This window comes from Sinohyriopsis cumingii, chromosome 8 (genome assembly GCF_028554795.1).
Source record: "Sinohyriopsis cumingii isolate HCF-2022 chromosome 8, ASM2855479v2, whole genome shotgun sequence".
Taxonomy (NCBI): Eukaryota; Metazoa; Mollusca; class Bivalvia; order Unionida; family Unionidae; genus Sinohyriopsis; species Sinohyriopsis cumingii.
The window spans coordinates 98,126,128-98,150,228 of NC_142968.1; the positions used below are offsets into that span (position 1 = coordinate 98,126,128).

Consider the following 24,101-nt stretch of genomic DNA (forward strand, 5'->3'; position numbering starts at 1 on the left):
TGGTGATTTATTCTTCATCTTATTTAAAATGTGACATTGCACAAGTCAGCATGTCTTCAACTGCACTCAAAATATGTAACTATATAAAAAATACTACATGCACACTTATAAAACTTGAGAAACTTTAACATAGTGAATTATATGAAACCTATCTATTTACACCTCCATTTACAATCATCACCACCTCAGCTCAACCTTGGCCATGTTCCAAGTGTTATAACATATCATTTTACACTTCTGTTTACCAGGATTAGCATTTCATACCTATATTTCCCACATTCATTCCATCACCTCAGCCTACCCTTGACCATGTTTCAAGTGTTATAATTTTACATGATACGTTCTATGATAATTCCATCAATTCAGTCCACTTTTGGGCAAATCACAAATGTAATAGCCCAAAATACTTTACAAATATTGTACAGAGTTCCCACACTTAAAATAAACAAACCTGCCAGATTTATTTGAACTTGTCTTTTTCAGTGTCTGTTTATAACCTTACTGAATGGAAATTAGAAACATTTTGGCTTAAATAAAAGAACAAAACTGTTTACTCTGCCTAAATGCATGTGATGGTCTGAAGATTGTATGTAAGCAAAAAGTTGTTTTTGACAACGAGCTCCTAAAAATGATATAACTTTGTATAAAAAAGGAATAATTTTTTAAATTTCCACTTATGCAGGTTATCTGGGAAAACAGTTATAAGCACTCATTTTTTAAGTGAGTTGCAATGAATATTCATTGCTCAACACAGTACACTTACCTGTATCACTGTACTTAACACTGTACAATTACATAAGCATCACTTTACTCAACACAGTACATTTATGTCTATCACTACTCAACACTGTACACTTAAATGTATCGGTACATTCAACACAGTACACTTACATATATCACTATAGTCAGCACAGTACACTTATACATATCAATATAGTCAACACATGATACTTACACATATCACTATAGTCAACATAGTACACTTATGTATATCACTACAGTCAACACAGTACACTTACACATATCAATATAGTCAACACAGTACACTTACATATATCACTATAGTCAGCACTGTACACTTATACATATCAATATAGTCAACACATGATACACATATCACTATAGTCAACATAGTACACTTATGCATATCACTACAGTCAACACAGTACACTTACACATATCAATATAGTCAACACAGTACACTTACATATATCACTATAGTCAACACAGTACACTAACATATCACTATAGTCAACACAGTACACTTAAATGTATCAGTGTATTTAACACAGTACACTTACATATATCACTATAGTCAGCAAAGTACACTTATGCATATCACTACAGTTAACACAGTACACCTAAACATATCATTATAGTCAACACAGTACACTAACATATCACTATAGTCAACACAGTACATTTACACCTATCACTATAGTCAACACAGTACACTTAAATGTATCAGTGTATTTAACACAGTACACTTACATATATCACTATAGTCAGCAAAGTACACTTATGCATATCACTACAGTCAACACAGTACACTTACACATATCAATATAGTCAAGACAGTACACCTACACATATCAGTGGCCGAGTGGTCTAAAGCGCTCTTCGTTACGGATCACTGCCATCTCACCTCTGTCTGCGGCGGTTCGAGTCTAAGATTCAGCCAATGTGGGCATGTGAGAAAGCCTGCCAGTAGCTTCTCGTGGGTCGGTGGTTCTTTCCGGGCTTTTCCGGGTTCTTCCTCCACCATTAATACTGGCCGCCATGTATAGCCTATCGTGCTGAAAAATGGCGTTAAACCCCACAACAACAACAACAACAACTACACATATCAATATAGTCAACAAAGTACACTTACATGTATTACTATAGTCAACACAGTACACTTATGTATATCACTACAGTCAACACAGTACACTTACACATATCAATATAGTCAACAAAGCACACTAACATATCACTATAGTCAATGTAGTACACTAACATATCACTATAGTCAACACAGTACATTTACACCTATCACTATAGTCAATATAGTACACCTACACATATCAATATAGTCAACACAGTACATTTACACCTATCACTACAGTCAACACAGTACACTAACATATCACTATAGTCAACACAGTACATTTACACCTATCACTATAGTCAACACAGTACACTTATATATATCACTATAGTCAGCACAGTACACTTACACATATCAATATAGTCAACACATGACACTTACACATTTCAATATAGTCAACACAGTACACTTACACATATCACTATAGTCAACACAGTACACTAACATATCACTATAGTCAACACAGTACATTTACACCTATCACTATAGTCAACACAGTACACTAACATATCACTATAGTCAACACAGTACATTTACACCTATCATTATAGTCAACACAGTACACTAACATATCACTGTAGTCAACACAGTACATTTACACCTTTCACTATACTACTTAAACTCATCCTAAAAGACCACTGGCACTTAACACAGACTTGGTACTAGAAGGGTTTTAAACCAGCTTTATTCACACTGAACATGATTTTTAAAAATGATTTGAAACCATATAAGTATCAACTTTGCACTTGTCAGCCTGTGTAAAAAGCATGTAGACTCCCTTTATGACATGTCAGGGATTGACAATAAGTAGATAAAATAGGCAAAAGTAATCAATATTTAATGTGTGCTAGATGTTATGCAATGCCAAGGTTCAGAGCTTGTTAAGGGATGAAAATGCACACATATTCTCAAGGTGCAAATCTGCATCAACTTGACCTACAGAAGCATTAGTAAAATATTCCTTGGAAAAGCTCATTTGTATGTGGTCAAGACAAGAGGAATGGTGGTTTTACTGAGCCCTGCTTATGTCTGGTTGGTATCCTAACATCTACTTTCAATGTAATCCAACAATGACCCATTTATATAATGCAGTCGTTGTCAAGAACAAAGAGAGCATAGGATTCTGCAGTGAAAACTGTCCCCACAACAGGAAGATTTCTACATATTCGGCAAGGTCTGATAGTAAAACCCATCACAAAGGCAAGCTGGGGATATCAAAGGTTACTATTTATGACAATTCTTAATATCATGTTCCTAGTGCAAAATATCAAATAATAAGCAAGGATTTCTCACAATACATATTTGTCAACTTTACATATCAAAAGGAAAATGGGGAAGATAAGCTTTACTATTTTTCGCATCCATTTACTGAGGTAAAATCACACAGACATCTTAGCATTGTGGTAAGCTAGACTGGTCTTCTTAAAAAGGATACCAATATGAAGCAGAGTAAGGGATATCCATTCTACTTGACCAATTGACTAGATAAATATGTTTAGAACAAGCATCCAAATGATCCATACAGCAATTGTATCTCAACTGACTGAAGAGTTCCACAGCCTGCAAGAACTCAGTATGAACTCAGTAAATATAACTCCTAATCAATTCAGTTGCAACTCAATTACATATTTTTTGTCATTAAGTAGGTGCTTAAAATTAACAGTCTGTCCCCAACTGTCATCAATATTTGCAAAATGAAGGTGCTTTTCTTTTTTAGGAACAAATCTATTCCTTCTCCTAACATTTTCCCCATTTCCCTGTAGTACAGGAACTTTGTTTGTAACAGGCAGCTGTAGCTGTACATACATATAGTATTATTGACAATGGTTTTTTTGGAAAATGTTACTGCATTTGATATTGTAGAATATTCAATCCTTTTACCCCTCTCAGGTATCCAAAGTGTGAAGGAGAGAAAGATAGAGTGAGGACCAAACATACTGCATTTGCACCTGTTATCAAATAGGAAAGTAAATTTTAAAAAATTGCTAATTTTGGATGGATGGATCAACTGACAGACTGCTACAATGTAATATTTTTACAAAGCGTGGGGATAATGTAGCATACATCATGTCACTAAGATATAAAAAGAGTACTATGTGGGAACAATAGTTCCATGAGCTGTGATATACATGGGAAAGAATTCTATCAATCTGGTTACAGGTCTTTACAAGCAAGATGAAATGGCTAGGGGAACAGATAAAAGCCAAATGGTAAATTTCCAACTGCTTTTCAGTGATATTCTGATACACTCTGCATCTGACATGAGTGTCCATTTAAACTTTAATTCTTGACACTTATTGGATACTACTACACATAACAAACTGAATAATGAAAGTGTAATACTGTATTTTTCAAACAGGTTTCATGTTTCATATCCTACTAATTAACATTTGTTTTTTATTTCATATGTTCCACATCTAATTAAAGTTTGTGCTCTATTTCATATGTACCATGTCTGACTAATTCATGTTTGTGCTCTATTTCATATGTACCATGTCTGCCTAATTCATGTTTGTGGTCTATTTCATATGTTCCATGTCTAATTAAAGTTTGTGCTCTATTTCATATGTACCCGGTCTGAATAACTTAAGTTTGTGATCTATTTCGAACATACCTGCAAATGTTACACTTAAATCAATGATGTTATGTGGCAATGCTAGGCATTATGTCACTGTTTATCACATTTATGTTACACTGCTAGGTGTTATGTCACTGTTTGATGTATCACATTTACATCACACTGCAAGGTGCTATGTCTCAGAGTGACATACAATATTTATGTGATACTGCTAGGAGTCATATCAAAATATAAAATACCATATTTATTTTATGACTATAAGATAACTATACAAGTGAATATTATGTTAAAACTGGTGATACATGCATAAACTACTGTAATTCATTTATTTTAAGTGGTCCAGCTAGGTATGCAATTGTGTATAGTAAAACGTAATTTTATAATTATTCTAATTCATGTCATAAGGAAATTATAATGTCTGGATAGTGTAGTGCCTGTGATTTCTATGTATTAAGAGCTAAAGCAATTCTGCATTGTACTCTATGATTTTAGAAAGTCATAGCTTAACCAGGTGCATTGCAGATGATATGATTCTTATATGATCCAATATTTACTTTCATTAATGCAACAGACTGGATATGAAAAAAATCTAAATAATTACTTTCATTAATGTAATTCACAGTATTTGATAAAATATAACAAATCCATCACATCCCTTACAAACTAAAGAAAGTGCAAATTTAGTGCATCATCATAGTGGGTCATGCACTGTACAAAATGAAAGACAATAAAAGAAACAACAACAAAAGAAAAGTGCAAGAAGAGGGGTAACTCCACACTATTCTGAGTATGACCTACACCTCTAGATTTACCTCCCCATTGTTTCCCTGTTCTTTGTTTGGGAGTGGTTTTGGTGAAGTCTGTAATTACAACATAGGTAATGGAGAAAATATTTATTTTATATCTTTATTCCTTGATATACATAAGAGAATATTATCTTTTTAAAGTATACAAGTGTAGCAAAATAACAGATATTTCAGTCCTTATGCTCTTAAGCCAGTGATTCTCAAACTGTGTGCTGTGGCACACTAGTGTGCCGCGAGAAATTTGCATGTGTGCCGTGGGAGTTTTGAAAAATATTTAAAATTGCTAGCGTTTTGAAACCTTGAACGAATTGAAAAATTAAATGGTAAATCAATGTCGCAAAAGTTAAAAAAGTCACATATATAGTGCAATCAGTTCAAAGGCAATCAAAGTAATTCTGCCGTTTGTGTCTTCGTGGTTTTGTGAGTTTGGATTTTCAGCACTGACTGAAATCAAGTCGATAAAGAGAGAGAGACTTCTTAAGAAATGCATGCTTGTTTGTCGACGTTGGAGCCTCTCTTCAATCCTTCACATTAAATTTAAAATTAAATATATATGTAAAAATAAGTAAGTTCTTCACCACAAAAAATTGTTTAATCTTTTCAGGTGTGCCGTGAAATATTTAGATCTTTTTGGTGCGCCGCAAGACAAAAAAGTTTGAGAAACACTGTCTTAAGCCTATCATTTTCTCTACCAAATGCACCAAAACATTTCTCAATGAGAACCTTAATTCTAATAATGAATTCTAAATAAAAATGTGATATTTTAATGACAAATCTACAACAAAATACTTAAGATTCATAGAATCCATTTCTTTTATGAAAATAACGTTTTGTCTTGACTGACTAAAGGTTTCTGATGAAATGCAGTGAAACCCATATGTATGGATAATGTTTTCACATAAATGTAGAAGCTTTTATTAAGTAAGAAAAACCTCAACTTGTTCCAAAAATGTATTAGGTGCATACAATAGGAGAAAGACAATATTGCTTTTGACACTAAGATTCCTAGCCATACCTCTCGGCTGTTGGTCACAAAGGTTCGGCCACGGGACTTGAGATGCTTGCGGGACCTCTGATTGAAATGTTTGGATGCATGCTCAGAGTTGGTGTTCCAGATGACTATCTCACCATCATATGACCCTGTGGCAAGAAGGTTGGGAGGCTGAAAGCCAGCAGCCAGAATATCCTCTGAATGTTCCTATAACAGAGCACCCAAATGCAGTAAAATAGCAACAAAAAACCAACACTGCTGAAAAACTACCATGTTGAAAAGTGAAAACTTACAAAACAATAACACAGACGGCTAAAGAAAGAGGTCTACTTCAGCCAAACAAAGATATGTATAGGGTCTGACAGCACATCAGAAGAATCATGGATATATAACACTATTTCAAAGATATGTATAGGGTCTGACAGCACATCAGAAGAATCATGGATATATAACACTATTTCAAAGATATGTATAAGCGAAAATTACACAAACCTTTAGGAGAATAAATTCTTCCAAATAAATGTACACAAGATATGTGTACACAAATGTCATAAAAGATGCAAGATAAAACATAAAGATGCCAAAACTCTTGAAAAAGATTATAAATAAAAAATGAAGGAAAAAATATTAAATCCTTAAAATACAGGGTCTAAACTTATAAACCACATTTGCTCAAAACGTCCAAGATTTGTTTCTGGTGGTACATCATCAAAAGGCTTCCTAACTGAGTTTCCATTTGAACCATAACTTCTGCCACACTGAGTGGAAGTGAATACATAACATGACTGTGTTTCATCAAAAGTGGACATTGGTCAAGGTTCACCCTTTGGAAGGCATGCATGAGTCATGTATGATTGTCCTATATGTGAGTGGTGCGATGAAACTTCGTCTCTGCAGTTTATTCCATATGAGGAATGGTTCTCTCCAATAATGATTTGCATTTCCAAAATGTGTTTGTCGCGTTTTTTCATTCCATATATTTGCCAACTACAAACAACATGCCAATTAATATTTCAAGTCACTATATGTAATCCTCTGGTCATAGATAACTGCAGTATTACCATGACCACTCTATCTGCCCTTTCATTACCCATGTGACTAGTAGACAGTCTATAGTATAGAATACTTTTTCCAGATTTGTTTAGCAAATGATCTTTCTGTAAAAGATCTAGGGTATTAACAGTTGTCAAATTTGAAGTTTTGTTTTGTTTTCAGTGTGAAAATTGAATGTGAAAACAAAATTAATAGGTAATTAGGTTATTGAATAGGTTTTGATAACAACAAAATAAATATCCCACACAGTAGGATGCCAAAGAATCACTATATATAAATATATATATATATATATATATATATATATATATATATATATATATATATATATATATATATATATATATATATATATATATATATATATATATATATATATCTCCCTCAATAACTCGCGCACAACGGGGTCCACAAACATAGCCTGCACTATACACGAGACACGAGTTACTGAGGGACCTCCAAAAATTGAAAAAAATCACTCTGACACTCTGACATCAAGGAATCTGTGGGCGGGGGGGGAGCTGTATTAGGGATTTGGGCTGTTTATTGACTGAATCCTCATTTTACAATCACATCAATAATAAATTTTAATAATGTGCTTTTTCTAATGAAGTTGTTCATTATTCTGTTTAAATAACATTTCATTTAAAAATGTCCAACATATGTAAGATCATTCCAACTGGTTTCAAAAACGATCATGTGTATGCGAAAAAATATGTGTATTACATCACTGCCTTTTGTTTTCTTGTTGAGTTTGGTTCTCGTAGTGGTGTTTAATATTTTCCTGCCAAATCAGGAGTCCACAGAGCAGGGAACTAGACTAACTGTTGGATACACCACCTAACAAGATTCCTTTTTCTAAAAAAACATGGGACATTTATTTCATGCGACAATCATCTACGTCAAGACTCAATTTTTGTATTGTTCAATTAGTACAATATTGATGTAGTGATTTCATTGGAAGTAATACTGAAACTTATCATCTTTGAGGATATCTATAAGTGCCAGTTCAAGAATTCTCTGAAACTCACTTGCCCACAATGGTCTGTATCTGTGAAATCAAGCTCTTTATTTTATGAAGTATTCATTTCGCTTGGCTGCCTTGTTATCTTTGATCACAGTTATGAAAGAGTCGGTTAATTTAAGGTAGTTTATGTTACATAAACAATAACATTTATAAGTGTTTGATTGATCAAAGGAAGTGAGTTCAACCGACATATGAAAGGGGCCACTAGATTTTAAGTTTGAAGGATTTTCATGCCTTTAAACTTTTCTATTATTCCACCTCCATTTTTATTCAAAAGACATAATTAATGTGATAATACAACTCCAATGCAATTGGTCAAACATCTAATTTTCCAAATCCAAAACCAATGCAATTGGTCAAACATCTGATTTTCTTCTTTAATAACAAGCAATGCTCTACATGTAAACATAAGCTACTGAACACAGAAATGGCTTTTCTTTTTAATGTTTTATAAAAACCTTTATTAAACTTTCTTCATCAAAATTTTAAGGATAATGACTATTTAAATTGCATAATAATAATTTCATGATTAAAATCATAGCTGTAAGGGAGAGAGTTTATACTTCCATCTTGGAACCTGGTAAAATGTGAGACATGATACATTACACACTTGTGTAAAAGTATAGTCCAACTGCAAAAAACATAGATCTGCTGTTGCATAATGTGCTGGAAAATCAGATTCCATGTTTTTTGTTCTGAACACTGAACAATGGTTATTACGAGTAAAAGGAAACCGGATAATATGGAAAAATATGTCCTGCCAACTTCCCTGCTGCAAGATATGTAACCTAAACCTTCATCTGACTCCTAGTTATAACTTATGTGCAAAAAGTGGGCTGTATAATCTAAATTTACCGGTAACTAGTCTGGAGCAGAATGACGGAAATTGAGTACATCCATCATGTTGCATAACTATAAATGCAAAAATTTCAGAAAAGTGGAGATAAATGCAACAATTCTGCCATTGGTTAAAGTGGTACCTATTTCTCACAAACATTATGTAGAAATATTTTAAAATGTTTACTCTTTTCTTGTCTCAGTGTCAGTTGTCAGGAGAAGCACTTACAAATGTTGTTGTTGTTGTAGGGCTTAACGCCATTTTTTCAGCACATGATAGGCTATACATGGCGGCCAGTATTTATAGTGGAGGAAGGATCCGGGAAAACCCCGGGAAAGAACCACTGACCCACGAGAAGCTACTGGCAAGCTTTCTCACATACCCACGTTGGCTGAATCAGAGACTCGTACCCACGCAGACAGAGGTGAGATGGCAGTGATCCGTAACGGAGAGTGCTTTAGACCACTCAGCCACTCGTGGCCCCTCACTTACAAATGAGCTTAAGTACTGTTCTATGAAAGACATATCCTTGAAGCAGAATTATGGCTGATATTGACTTCATGTCTTCAAGGGCACTCATTCTAGATTAAGAATTTTTGTAACAAATATAATACATGCTAAATTAAATGACAAACAAACTGGCAAGAAAATAATCACAGTAACATTTAGTAGCAAGAAAAGAAATCCTGAAATTTATTGTTACCTTGGCAAGAGAGAGCAAATGATGACTTTACCCAGGATTCCCTTTTACTGACGTCAACCCCAATATAGATTCGATTAATAGCGTCTATTCTTTATGTGCAAAGAAAGAGACACTCACCTGTCCTCCTTTCCAATCTGAGGGCTGCACATGGAAATCTCGGAAGCTGGTGTTTCTGAATACTGTGATATACCTATAAGAAACAGTGTTTTGAATATACATTAGCTGTATAGTATTAAAATTAGCATATGTGTCTACAATCTATAAGTATCATATACTCTCAACTGTAAATGAAATAAACACTAAGAAACTTTATATGAATCACAGCGTCTTAACTATTACCTAAGCCCACCCACCTACTTACCTACCTACTGTGACAGAGCATAAAAGACAAATGAGTTCCTCTGAAGGAATACCACTCTGATTACCAAAAGGAATTTCCAGGAATTCATTTCTTCATTTCTTCTTTTTACCTGATAATCTTCAGCAAAAATAATAAGGTCTTCAAAGCTTCTATAGTGGACATACTGCCTATCAGATTGGCATCATATTCATTTAGGACATCTGACAAAGTAGACAACATCATAAGTCTTTTTGGTGTAAACCTCACGTCAAAAGTATCATCTATTCTGAGAAAGTAGTGACAAGAAGATTTTCAAGACAGCATTCCTGGCAGCCATATTAGACTGGCATCATTTTCACTGAGGAAAGTAGATATTATAAGATTATAGTCCATTGGTGAAAACCCCATGTTGACATAACCATCCATTCCTCTAGAGTGGAGATAATGATATCTGCTGGGTCAATTTGCAGCATTTTAATTTATGACTGTTATGAGTCTATGCTCTTAAAATGAGCAACAGAAAAGAATGAAAGGCCTCAAGCTTTGTAAAGTTCAACAAATAATTGATTTTCCTATAATACAAAGTGAAAATGAGAAGAAAAAAAGAACTTATGTTACTGCAAATTAATTTCCAAATAATCCAAGAATTACAGAAATAAGTCCTAAATATTTTAAGTCCTGAAAAAAAAATCAGTAGGAGTCCCAAAAAAATACAAAGTAGCATTTAATGAAATGAAACAAATAATTAAAAGAAACCTAAGAAACAATGTAAATTAAATAGACATAACAGGACCAACTAGACAACATCTGAACTATTCTGATGAAACCCCTTGTCAACCCCATAACTTTCAATTAAGACAAGTCACAATAACAAGATTCTCATCATTTTCCCCAAGATGGCCATATTAAATCTCAGATCAGCACCAATTTAAGTTAGGAACAATATATTATAAAAAGTCTTCTGATGAAATGTTATGAATTTCCATTATGATGGCATAATAACAATAGGCATTTTAGATGCACACCATTTTCATTTAGGATACATCATAAGAAGTCATTGTTGAACACAATGACCTACTTTATAAAGCTAATGTTATACACATCAAAATGTATCCACATATCATATGAAGTTGACTCTGGGACCAATTGTACAACTGAACACATTACTGATATATAATTAGTCTAACATCAAGGTTAATCTCAAGCCCAATTTGCTGTCACTGTCAAAAAGGGGACAAATTCTCACCCCATGTGATGCCTCATAGACCAGAATGATAAAAGATAACAAAAAGTGAACACTGAAGCTACACATGTAAAACTTTGAAAGGGTAGAATTAAATGATACTCAAATCAAAGATGTACAGTGTGACCCCGCTATAACACGGTAATTGGGAGCCATAAAATCCGACCACATTATATACCGAACCGTGTTATATGCAACCAAGTCGGTTAGCTGAAGAAAATGTACCCCCAAAAAAATTGTGGGCGTGGGGTGGGTGGGGTAATACAGATGGATACAAGGACACAAGGGCATACAGATGGATACAAGGACACAAGGGTATACAGATGGATACAAGGACACAATGGTATATAGATGGATACAAGGGCGTACAGATGAATACAAGGGCATACAGATGAATACAAGGGAATACAGATGGATACAAGGGCATACAGATGAATACAAGGACACAAGGGCATACAGATGGATACAAGGGCATACAGATGAGTACAAGGGAATACAGATGGATATAAGGGCATACAGATGAATACAAGGGAATACAGATGGATACAAGGGCATACAGATGAATACATGGGAACACAGATGGATACAAGGGCATACAGATGAATACAAGGACACAAGGGCATACAGATGGATACAAGGACACAAGGGTATATAGATGGATACAAGGGCATACAGATGAATACAAGGGCATACAGATGAATACAAGGGAATACAGATGGATACAAGGGCATACAGATGAATACAAGGACACAAGGGCATACAGATGGATTCATAGGCATACAGATGGATACAAGGGAATACAGATGGATACAAGGGAATACAGATGGATACAAGGACACAAGGGCATACAGATGAATACAAGGACACAAGGGCATACAGATGGATACAAGGACACAAGGGCATACAGATGAAAGCAAGGACATACAGAGGGATGCAAGGACATATGAGTGGACACAAGGACATATGAGTGGACACAAGGACATACAGATGGAAAAGGACAAAAAGATGGAAATAAGGATATTCTGATATGACCATAGGTACCAAAAAAAGTAATCACTATGTCAAAAATTAAGAAGAATATTCTTCAAAGTGACTCACTTGGCCCATCCCACCACAATGACACATCTCTTGAGGTTAAGTATCTGTCCTACATCTGCTGGCTGTCCCCCAGCACATGACAGTGTATGATAACAGTTTCCATTGAAATCCCATACCTGTAAGGAAGAAAGTAATAATTTCATCAACCTAATGTTTCTGTGAGATCAATAATCATCTTTCAAGCATATCAATATTAAGCTGAGAAATCAAGAAGAACAAGAGTCCCTGAATCTAACTGATGCTCTACTGACCTGAAAGAAGTTTTATGTATTGGAAATATGATGATTTTTTCTTTTGTCAAATCATGTCTGATACTGTTGAGCAACAATGTATACTTTTATATTTATCATCACATATCAATAATGTAAGTCATATTATCCTCACATGCTCATAATGAATATGGTCATAGCATACATGCCCATAATATATACTGTCATATTATTATCACATGCCCATAATGTATACTGTCATAGCATATTCACATGCCCATAATGTATAGTCATAGCATACTAACATGCCCATAATATATAATGTCATATTATTATCACATGGCCATAATGTATACTTCATATTATCATCACATGCCCATAATGTATGCCATAGTATTATTATCATATGCCCTTAATGTCTACTGTCATATTATCCTCGCATGCCCATAATGTATGCCATAGTATTATTATCACATGCCCTTAATGTTTACTGTCATATTATCCTCGCATGCTCACAACATATATTGTCATATTATCCTTGCATTTACATATGATATAATGTCTGTCCTCCTGGCATGCCCATAACAAATGCCATCCTCACATGCTGATAAGTTAACTGACATATTATTATCACATGCCAGTATTACATTCTGACATATTATCCTCACACATCCATAACATTTACTGTCATATGACTAACAGTTTATCCTGTGTTTCTCTGAATGTTTGGGTTGAAAATAACATTTGTGGTTTTATGGGTTTAACACATTTTCCAGCACATGGTAAGCAATACATGGTGGGCAGTATATTTGGTGGAGGAAGAGCCAATAAGACCCTCTGAGGAACCGCCAACCCATGGGCAGATACTGGCAAACTTCCTCACATACCCACATTGGCTGAACTGAGACTAGAACCCACATGGACAAGAGGTGAGAGTGAGTAAGCTGTAAAGGCAAGTGCCTTAGTTCACTCAGCCACCCAGGGCTCCATCTTAAAATAAAAACTAATCTGCTTGGGACTGTTGACAAAGGTACTACATGACTCAGAATAAACTAACTAACCATTGGTCTTTTTACCTAGATAATGTCACTTTCATCAGTATAACAGAGTAATAATTGTCACTGATGATGTATTATTGAACTCTGGTATATGTTATGTTATCTTCAGATGGGATTTTATTATCTTTCAAAATTTCCAGAAACTCAAAGATACTAGCTTTGCTTCTTAATGCAAATACTTCTCTCAGTCTACTTTACAAGGCAAACAATATATTATCCCTGAATTTGTTTATCATTACCCTCATAAAGAAAACAATCATAGAACTAAAGGTGATATGTAAGCAAATTAGTGTAAGTGTTTCAACAATACCTTGACTATAATACCTGCACATGCCTTAATAAGCCCACACAACTCATTTTAGTCATAAATGACATCAAAACATTTCTCTTATTGAGCATGTATTTCTGTATCCCAGTATTCCTTGAGAGGAAAGTGGCTTACTATGTAGATCTGATGTCTCATTACTGCTCAACATAATTGGTTAAATCAAATTTAAAACTAAAATCTTACATATACTTGGTCAGCATGACCATACTGGGAGAGGCATGATACCTTCCAAGTGAAGAGATCCAAAATTAAAGGGAGCTAACTCTTCTAGTATCTCCATACACATTAATGGGGACATTGTTTATATTATTGGTGTGTGTTTATTATAATGTGATTAAACCTCAGAAAATTTACAGAGATTATTTCTCTATCGTGCAGTGCAAGTATTATGCTGAATATGGTATTTCTTTACCTTGACAGTACCGTCTGTGCTCCCAGTGAAGAGTCTGGTCTCACTCTGATCCTGTGACAGGCATGTGACTTCTGAGTTGCCATGAGTTCCATTAAACTGCTTGACCTTCTGGCCTGTGTCTATCATCCACATAATGATGGTACCACCCTGACACACACTAACCACCTACAAGTAAATACATAATGATAGCACTAGCCTGACACAAGCTGACCACCGATAGCAAACACATAATGATGATAACAGCCTGACACACTGGCCACCTACAAGTAATGGTACCAGTCTGACACACAATGACCATCTACAAAACATAATGACTGTACCCCCTAATGATATTTTGTTCAAAAAGTATTCAGGATATTAAACATTTACAAAACTTAGTCATTTCTTTCATCAATTTATAATTTCTAACCCGACTGTCACCAGGGGCGCCCAAACACTGTCAACTTGTTGTTTTAAATCAAACAGGAGTTTCTTTATTAACAGGATTACCATATTTACATGGGCAAGTCACTTTCAGGAAACATATATGATATAGTCCACTGTCTTTGATAATCTCAATAACTCAAAAAAAAATTGGAGCTGAATCTCTTTGAACAGATGTATGCAAGAGTTCTTATTTGCTCAGGCATTTTAGAAACATTAAAACTAGATATTGCAAGTATTGGACAGAGACAACAGATATTACTGAAATAGAAAACAGAAAAGGACAGTAAGCAGTATGTCCGCTTGTTTATATTGAGAATTACAGTCTGGTTCAAAATGCCAAAAGGCTGCCAAAATGCCAAAAGGCTAACAGTGTTAGGGACAATAAATATACAATATTGCTGTGGTAACAGTATGAGTAGGACTTCTTTTCTCATGAAAACAACAAACAATGCTCTTTCAATGGAACAAAAAAGCTCTGTGTGTGTGTGTGTGTGTAAACTGAGGACATTCATGAGAGTACACACCAACATACCGAGGACATATCATTTACAAATGGTAAAATCTTGCTTCTCCCAACTACTTTAGCCTAGATTAACATAAAATTGTGATTTTTAGGAAGGACCCCATTTACACACTTGGTACATGTTTGTGATTTTGGAGTGCATTTTTCTTCCACAGCTGGTGATACACATGCATGAAAACTCAATTACCCGGTGGAAAACTTGTAGAGAGATCTACGCTGTCTAATTACATGTTGCAAAAATGCATTATCTCCCTTTTGATCCAAGCATCAGATACCAACTACTTAGCTAAACTATAAGAAGATAAGCTGGTGCATATAACAGTCCCTGGTACTTTTTTTAAATATTTCATGCATGTGAGACAATAGTGTTGGGAAACATTCATACCGTACATGTCCAATACAGGCAAATATATCTACGACATGTACAAAAGAGGTACATCAAAATGTTATTGGAAATATGCATGAATTCACTGTAGAGTTGTACCGAAATCGCCTAATCATCTGACCCAGCTGTAAAGTTAAAACGCCCACTTGCGGCGAGATTTTACATACATAAAGATATTGAAAAGACATCCTTGATAATCAAAAAAAATTTATGATTATTAAATGAGCTATATCCACCCCATTTTCATCATCTGCCTACTTAGTGTTCAAACAGGAGAGAACAGATGTGAATCAAGTGAAAAATCACGTTAAGGTGAGATCGAATTATCACTAACCAAATTTGGAAGTTACATGCATAGAACTTTGGTAAATATATAGAAAGATAAATATATTATACAGAGGTCAAACATTTATCATCAAGATGATCAGTCCCAAAATAAAACTTTAATTACAGCAATATGTTTTTCATAAATCACACCCGTAAGACCTGCAACTACATGTGCAAGCAATCATAAACTGTTGCAATGTCCTTTTAAATGTATATACATGCTTCAGTTGGTGATTTGATGACTTTGCTTAACTTATCATGAATTATATTTGTATCAATAGTTCTGTTGTACATGAAGTCTTATTAAAACAACACACAAAACGTAAAAAAACAAGGCATGAATCTATATTGTTTTCCCAAATTTAAAGAGGTTTTAAACAATAGCCAAAATTCTCAGGATGTTATACTAGTGAAACTTGTATTTATAACTCAAAAAAACATTTATTTAGAGTAGCATTATAGTGTAATATTCTTACACCTTTAGCCTTTTTTCAGTATGTTTTATACAGAAGGCGACATGGAAAAAAACTTTAAAACTTCCAATCAGTGATAAAAAAAAAATCCTTTATGTGGTACCTTGCATTAGCAAATGTATAAACTAAGTGATTTGGAAGATGAACCAAGAAAGTGTTGTACCATTAAAGTAATTTTTGTTCATTCATGGCTCCAGAACAATAAAACAGGATAAACTGTTTGTAAAAAGGTTTTAGAAAATTATCACCATCCACTAACTCTATACATACATGTACTCTCATAGAACTCTGTTCTTCAATTCTACAATTACTGAACTTTAAAGCTATTTAGGAGGTTTCAATTCAGTTAACATAGATAAGTTGTTGCTGTTGTTATTGATGTTTTTAGTCTTACTATCATTATTCTTTGTGTTGAGGTTGAGATAAACCACTATCCAGACTGCAACAGAAATAATGTTGTATACATCATCAATTTATTTAGCTAAAGTGACTTGAAAATTACAAAGTCTCCATGAAATACACAACATGGGTAACACAAACATTTGTTCTTAATTTCAACATTACATCTGCACATGCCAGAGAGAGTGAGAGAGAAGATTTGTATTAGTATTATGCAACAAAGATATTACTCTATTTTGTTAAAAAGCGAATAGTGATTGCTGATAAGGCAAGTTTCCTGCCATAAATGCTCAAATCCAGCCAAACAGTAATGTTACAAGCCAGGGGTATTTGTTTGACTGAGCAGTGTCAAACCCTGGTGAGATTCTGCTAGAAGACATAAGTTTACCCCAAATTTCCTAAGACTTCTATACAACTTCAGCTGTAAATTACAAAGCCTGACATGTCCATTCTATACATAAATGTTTTTCTAATCAATGCAAGAAAACAGATCTCACAACTTGCCAAATATTGATCAACTGCACATCTGCATGATTTCTCTTCATCAACTTTCTGTACTGTCAGCTGTTAATGCCACAGAAACTATACAATTAACCCCTAACAAAGGGAACTATTTTTACTGCGCCACCTTAGGCCAGTCAGTTCATGGTTTCAAGGCACATTTTGCCAGTACAACTGCATCATGGTGATATAAATGGTATATGCTGTGTCCCTTCTTGTTTATTCCTTTGTGTAATTTACCAGTCTCCTACTGTAAATACTGCCACTGCAGTCACACCATCAATGTACACCATTAGGTTTAAATAGGGACTATGGTACTCCAGGGACACTCAAGCAGTCTCCTACTGTAAATACTGCCACTGCAGTCACACCATCAATGTACACCATTAGGTTTTAATAGGGACTATATTATTCCAGGGACACTTACACATTTCTGACCTAAATTCATTAAAAGTCAGCCATGGCATCATGGAAACTCACTAACACTTCACTCCATGATGTTTGCTCCTACAACTGGCTAGTTATTTTGGGCTTGGGAATATTTCCATTGCACCAAGCTGCAATAATCAAACAAGTAATCACACAAATCTAAGAATTCCTTAAAACAGGGCGCTATAGCTAAATGTGGATATTGTGAATTACATTATATCTGACAACAGATTATGATTCAAGATACTGCTGCAGACTGTAACTGAAACATGTTTAATTATTAACATTTTTCAAGACTGAAATGACATCTGATACTTGGTTTATGACATGGTTGTTAACTGTTACAATGGTAACTTGTACCTGCTACTCAGCTTATGTTATCTTGTATAGCAAATTTAGTATAATCAGTCATATCAACAGAATATGCTTTGACACTGTCCATTACAACACAGTTAACATCATAACAAGTATGACATAATAAATACATTTTTCTATTAACATAATTAAATGTACATCATAATAAAGCATTTTTCTGTTTACCCAAGCATCTCAAGTGTTTCATTACTTTTTAAAATGGGACTTTACTAAGCCCCATGATTTTCAAGCACCTTGTTTTTGCATCACTTCCTTTTTATCCCGAAGCCTAGGTTTAGGTTATTGTTGTGCAGCAAATGAAGTTACGGCAAGCTGTGTATCCACTGTAACTTGTACATTAAGCCCCTATATTCGTCAAACTTTCTGAGCACAAGAACTGAAGCTGGACTCAAGATTACAAAATCAGAAATCTTACTCGGATTCCTCTGATGACTATAAAATCTTGCAAATATGTAGAGCAAAGAAAGTGCTAAAAGCTCTAAAATTAGTGTAATGGTAATTGTACCTCTATTCCTAGTTAATGTATCCCAAAAAATATAACCAAAATAACTGAATGTTGTGCCTGAGTTCAAATGTTATCCTCCAGACAGTCCATGATGTGATCTTTGTTAAAACCTGCAACATCTAAAGCTTTACTAAAAATACTTTAACACAGGCATGTGCAACTTCCTCCAGGTTATGGTCCTGATAGCAGTTTTTCAAGTCAGACCATATGATGTAACTATAAATGGATACAACCAGGCCATGGGATGTTTGTACCTGTGTGCAGTAGGTTGCACATACCTGCTCTTAACAGCTGTTATTTGTACCTGATTGTAGACACTGTTGTTGATGGCAGCAACTACAGGTTTTTCATGACTGAGAACTCTGTCTTTGATTTCTAACTTCATTTCCATCACAGTCAACTGGTAGTTGAAGGAGATGAAGAGTCGATTCCTCTCCTGGCCATTACGGTCCCTACCCTCATCAAAGAACAAAGCACTGTACACTGAGATAGAGAACAAAGTCATAAATCAGCAGTCTAGTTTTAAATTTCTAGTTTTATTCTATTAATAGTTGTTATAAATCAAGTCTAGTCTTAAATTTCTAGCCATAATTATCTATAAATAATTGTTATCATATACTGAATATGTCAATGCTTTAACATTTTCAGAGGTTTCATATTTAACTAGTCAAAATTTAATGTTATGACATCACAAATGATGTCATGATATAACAAATTTCAACACTACATCATTTAACGCAAAGGCCAGATATCCCAGGTATCCAAATGAACTTAAGAAGTATAATCAGTTTAACAATCTGCTGCTTTATTTATAAAAACAGTAATTTTCATCATCTTATTAATAGATGGTATGTTTTTACTTGTTTCAGATGAAATTTATAAAATCCATTAAATAATTTCAGTCTTCTGTAAGCAATTTATAAAGCTCACAAAGGCAAAAATTCATGACACTTGTTAATTTTGAAAAGATCACCCATGTAAGTTCCTGTTTATCGTACATAGGATCACTGATATCTCATTAAAACATCATCTATATGCCATATTACACAAGTAATTTATATTACACAGCTTACAGGCATAAGGTCCAACATGTCTATGCCATGTCAAAACAATGAACATATTTAGTGTGAGTGTGTGTGTGTGTGATTTTTATATTTTTAACGTACTTTTAAAAAAAAAGTCATATCGTTATATGTCTGCAATGTGGCAGTTTATAGTCATGTCTAGCACTCAGGCATCAAGCGACAGACACGTCAGATGATGTCCCACCCAATCACATTATCCTGACTCCAGTCCAAACACTCGCCTCTTAATGCACAGTACATAGCAAGGCAGCTGTTAGTACCATTTTTATAAGTCTTTGGTATGACTTGGCTGGGGTTTGAACCCAAACCTCCCACATTTGAGGTGGACACTCTAACCACTGGGCCACTGGAGTGGTCATAAACATATTTAAACAGTATTTTGGACAAAGTATCTGCTGAGTTTTGTAGTGTGATACACAGTGAACAGTACATTCTGTGACATCCATATGTTTAATAGTCCTTTATGATTACACTAATAGACCTAGATTGACTGGGGATCTTACTGACCAATGGGATTCAATGACCTTGACCTCTCAATGAAACATACTCTGCAGAAACCATTTTTTTTTTTTAACACTAAGCATGGCCTTCAGACTCCACAATTTTTAGTTTTCTTTTTTACTTTGAGTGTAGGTCATCCACAAAGCTTGGTCAAGAAACCAATAGTTTTATTACAGTCATAATGACCCTGAATATTGACCTTTTGGTCTCAAAATCAATCAACTCATACCTTACCTTATGTGCAAGCCCTTCATAAATGTTGGACAAGGTAGAACTTAAACTATCATGCAAAAACCATGTTTCTACTTTCAGTCACTGTAACACAGACCACTGAGCCCAAAATCAAAAAGACTTCTGTCTTATCCAGTGTGTAAGCCATCCATAAATTTTGCTGATTGTAAATAGTCATGAACTGACAGTTTTGTTCAGAAATAATTTTTTGGTCAGTGACCTTGATATTTGAGGTGAATGATAATACTGTTTAAAATTGTACATTCCTTATTTAAGTTGTACTGTAATAGGCAAAGTTAGGAAAATTGGATAATCAGTGACTTTAACTCCCTTAAAAGATATTGTGGCAAGCTGGAAATGAAACTTGTTCTAGGTCTCATCAATATTACGCTGTAAGCTAAAATTATTTGAAATCGTTGCTAACTTTATTTGAAATCGACAATGTTTACTAAAGTTATACTTTTTCAAAACTGAAGCTAGGAGGACCATAACACCTGCTGAAAATTAAACTCCCAAGGTTTCTATAATACAAACCAGCAGAACATACTTAGTCAAAATCTAACTTTAAACAAATTTCATTTTAAACAAAAGAAGCATGTGCAGTTCAGGAGCATACCTTCTGTAAATGATGTCACAGAATGCTAGAAGCTCATCTACCAAATGTAAAATCTTGCTGAACTCAAACAAACTTGAGTTAATCATCTTTTGGAAAACAAAGTCAGAAGGATGAACAATCAGGAGGCTATAACCCTTCTAAACAAAACCAAACACATAAAAAGTATATGCAAGTCCATGAAATAATGTACATACCAAAGTGCATCAGAATATTTTTAATGGTTCTGGAGCAATGCTAGTGACAATTGACATCCCTTGTTAAGCTGTCAAATTAATTGTCAAGGGCCATAACTCTACTGAAAATAGAGCTAATAAGACAAAACATATAAATATTCACACCAAACTATATCAGAATATGTTGAACGGTTCCTGTGCTTTGCTGATTTCCACGATCTGAAGTAGTGGAGATTTACGTTTTGATATTTTAAAAAAGGGTAATATTGAAATAAAACCTGAAAAAAAGTGAAACCTATAAAACACGTAAATGTAACAGGCAATTCGCCTACCAAATGGAATCCAATTCTGTGCAAGGATTGCAGAGCTATGGTGGTTACAAGATGTTTGAAGGAACCGACAGACAGACAGATGGAAGAAGTGATTAACCTCCATGCAGGGTATAATGAAGCAGTTTTCCAGAAGACATATCTTTAGTTAATTTGAATTAAGTTTTCTGTCAGCCAACAAGAACAAAAGAGGGGATGTTTATAATGTTATTTTTTGGCAATTGTTTGATTGATGATGATGTTGTTATTATTGCTGTTGTTGTTGTTATTATTATTATTATTATTCTTATTATTATTATTACAGCATGATGACATAACATGATGTAATGTTTTCCATCATGTTGTTTAAATATATTAACAACACACATTCATAGTTGTAGTCATTCTTATTTTTAAGTGATTGAGATGAAACATAATACACTGCAAGATACCTCTGACTGGTACATGCTGTCAGATCTTTTAGGGGCAGAAAATAGAGGATTTTGAATCTAATTAACCCTTTTTGCCATCCAATGGATTTTAAAGACCAAACCTTGGTGTGTGTGTGTGTGTGTGACTTCGATTTTTAATGTAGCTTTAACACTTTTTCAGTCATATCGCTACAATGTCAACGTTGCGGCAGTTTATAGTGATGTCTAGCACTCGAAAATCATGCTGCAGACATGTAGCACAAAGGCACACCCAGTCACATTTTCCTGACACCAAGCCGACCAGTCCTAACACTAACCCCTTAATATTGAGCACCTAGTAAGGCAGCTGTTAGTACCATTTTTATAAGTCTTTACTATGATTTGGCCTGGGTTCGGACCCTCAACCACCCACATCCTAGGTGAATGCTCTAACCACCAGTCTGTGCTTGTGCTTGTGAGTGTGTGCAAAATGCACACACCTGTATATGTGTAGTGATAATATATGACAATAGTATGTCTATTGACTATTACAGACAAGTTATTTTATGTTGTTCAGATTTGAATTTCCAATCATTTTGTATAGGCTATGAAAAGATAGTTATTCTCAATTGGATGACGTTTTTCTGGGGTCACACACACATACCTGGAACTTTTACTTATACATCACTGTCTGGGAATATGGCAGGTAGGCAATCACAACATGCTTTACTTAGACAACCTAAGGTCATGCTGTTTACATTTATCAACTTTGTATGGACAAAATGAGTAAAAGAGAGCAAGTAAATGATTTTTAAAAAATAATCCTGTCTATAATGAAAAATTTAAAAGGTACTCAAACACCACCAAAAGCCAATGGCCAAGATCTGAGGTAAAGTGTGATATAGATATATATATATATATATATATATATATATATATATATATATATATATATATATATATATATATAATTTGAACCCTAAATACTTCTAGGAAGATACATTTGAAGATGAATGTATATGCAAATTGATTATTTATACTGCCAAATACCAAATTGAGAAAGCTAAAAGAAGAATAAGGAAAAATATCATAATATAAATATTTCCCATTTTCCATGAACAGATAGCCCAGCATACCTATATTCAGTTTTCTTACCTGATAGGTCATCTGAAGTGGTTAAAAGACATATATGTATGTAATGTATGCGTGGCATATTCTTGGCATATGCTTTATGACAACAGCTTTTATCGCCCACCCATTTTCTTTAAACAAATCAAGTTTTTTTCTGCCAATGAATGGTCCATCTTATTTTGGGTTTTATACCAAACCATGCCATATAGAGCTGAACAATGTCTGCAACATACATTATAATGATAGTAGTGATAGTCAGTGGCAGTTGTGGTGAGAAAGAAATGAGAAGATGAGGAGTTTTATGACAGTGGTAATTAATGACAGTGATGACAATGCATATCTCTATCTTTATCCAGTCTGTATTTATTTGAAATCTATATACTGCAGTACAATGAATAAATAAATAAATTTATTATCTAATAAGTAAAATTACTGCCTGCATTTTTAAATTTGGCTACTTGTTCGTAAATCCCATGTGTCTTTCTGATTGCATGCAACAATTTAGAAAAATATAAGTTGTTAAAAGTTCAAAAATCTCATTGGCTTCTTTTATTATCATGATATTAACACCTATTATAGTAACACATAGTATATTAACACTCAATATATTAACACCTATAATATTAACACCCATTAACACCAATAATATTAACACATATAATATTAACACCTATTATATTAACACCTATAATATTAACACCCATTATATTAACATCTATAATATTAACACCAATTATATTAACATGTAT

At 34.2% G+C, this 24,101-nt stretch overlaps 1 protein-coding gene across 1 annotated transcript in view; it reads right to left on the reverse strand.

The window, feature by feature from the left end:
- The window catches only part of LOC149794209 (cilia- and flagella-associated protein 337-like), a 208,382-nt gene that overhangs the window by 112,513 nt on the left and 71,768 nt on the right, over positions 1-24,101 (reverse strand). The window contains exons 16-21 of the mRNA XM_089968319.1: positions 19,202-19,380; positions 14,555-14,719; positions 12,548-12,663; positions 9,984-10,056; positions 6,270-6,452; positions 5,261-5,308 (exon numbers count right to left, since the gene is read on the reverse strand). Of these exons, the coding sequence (XP_089824445.1) occupies positions 5,261-5,308; positions 6,270-6,452; positions 9,984-10,056; positions 12,548-12,663; positions 14,555-14,719; positions 19,202-19,380 (764 nt within the window). The remainder of the gene's footprint in view (positions 1-5,260; positions 5,309-6,269; positions 6,453-9,983; positions 10,057-12,547; positions 12,664-14,554; positions 14,720-19,201; positions 19,381-24,101) is intronic.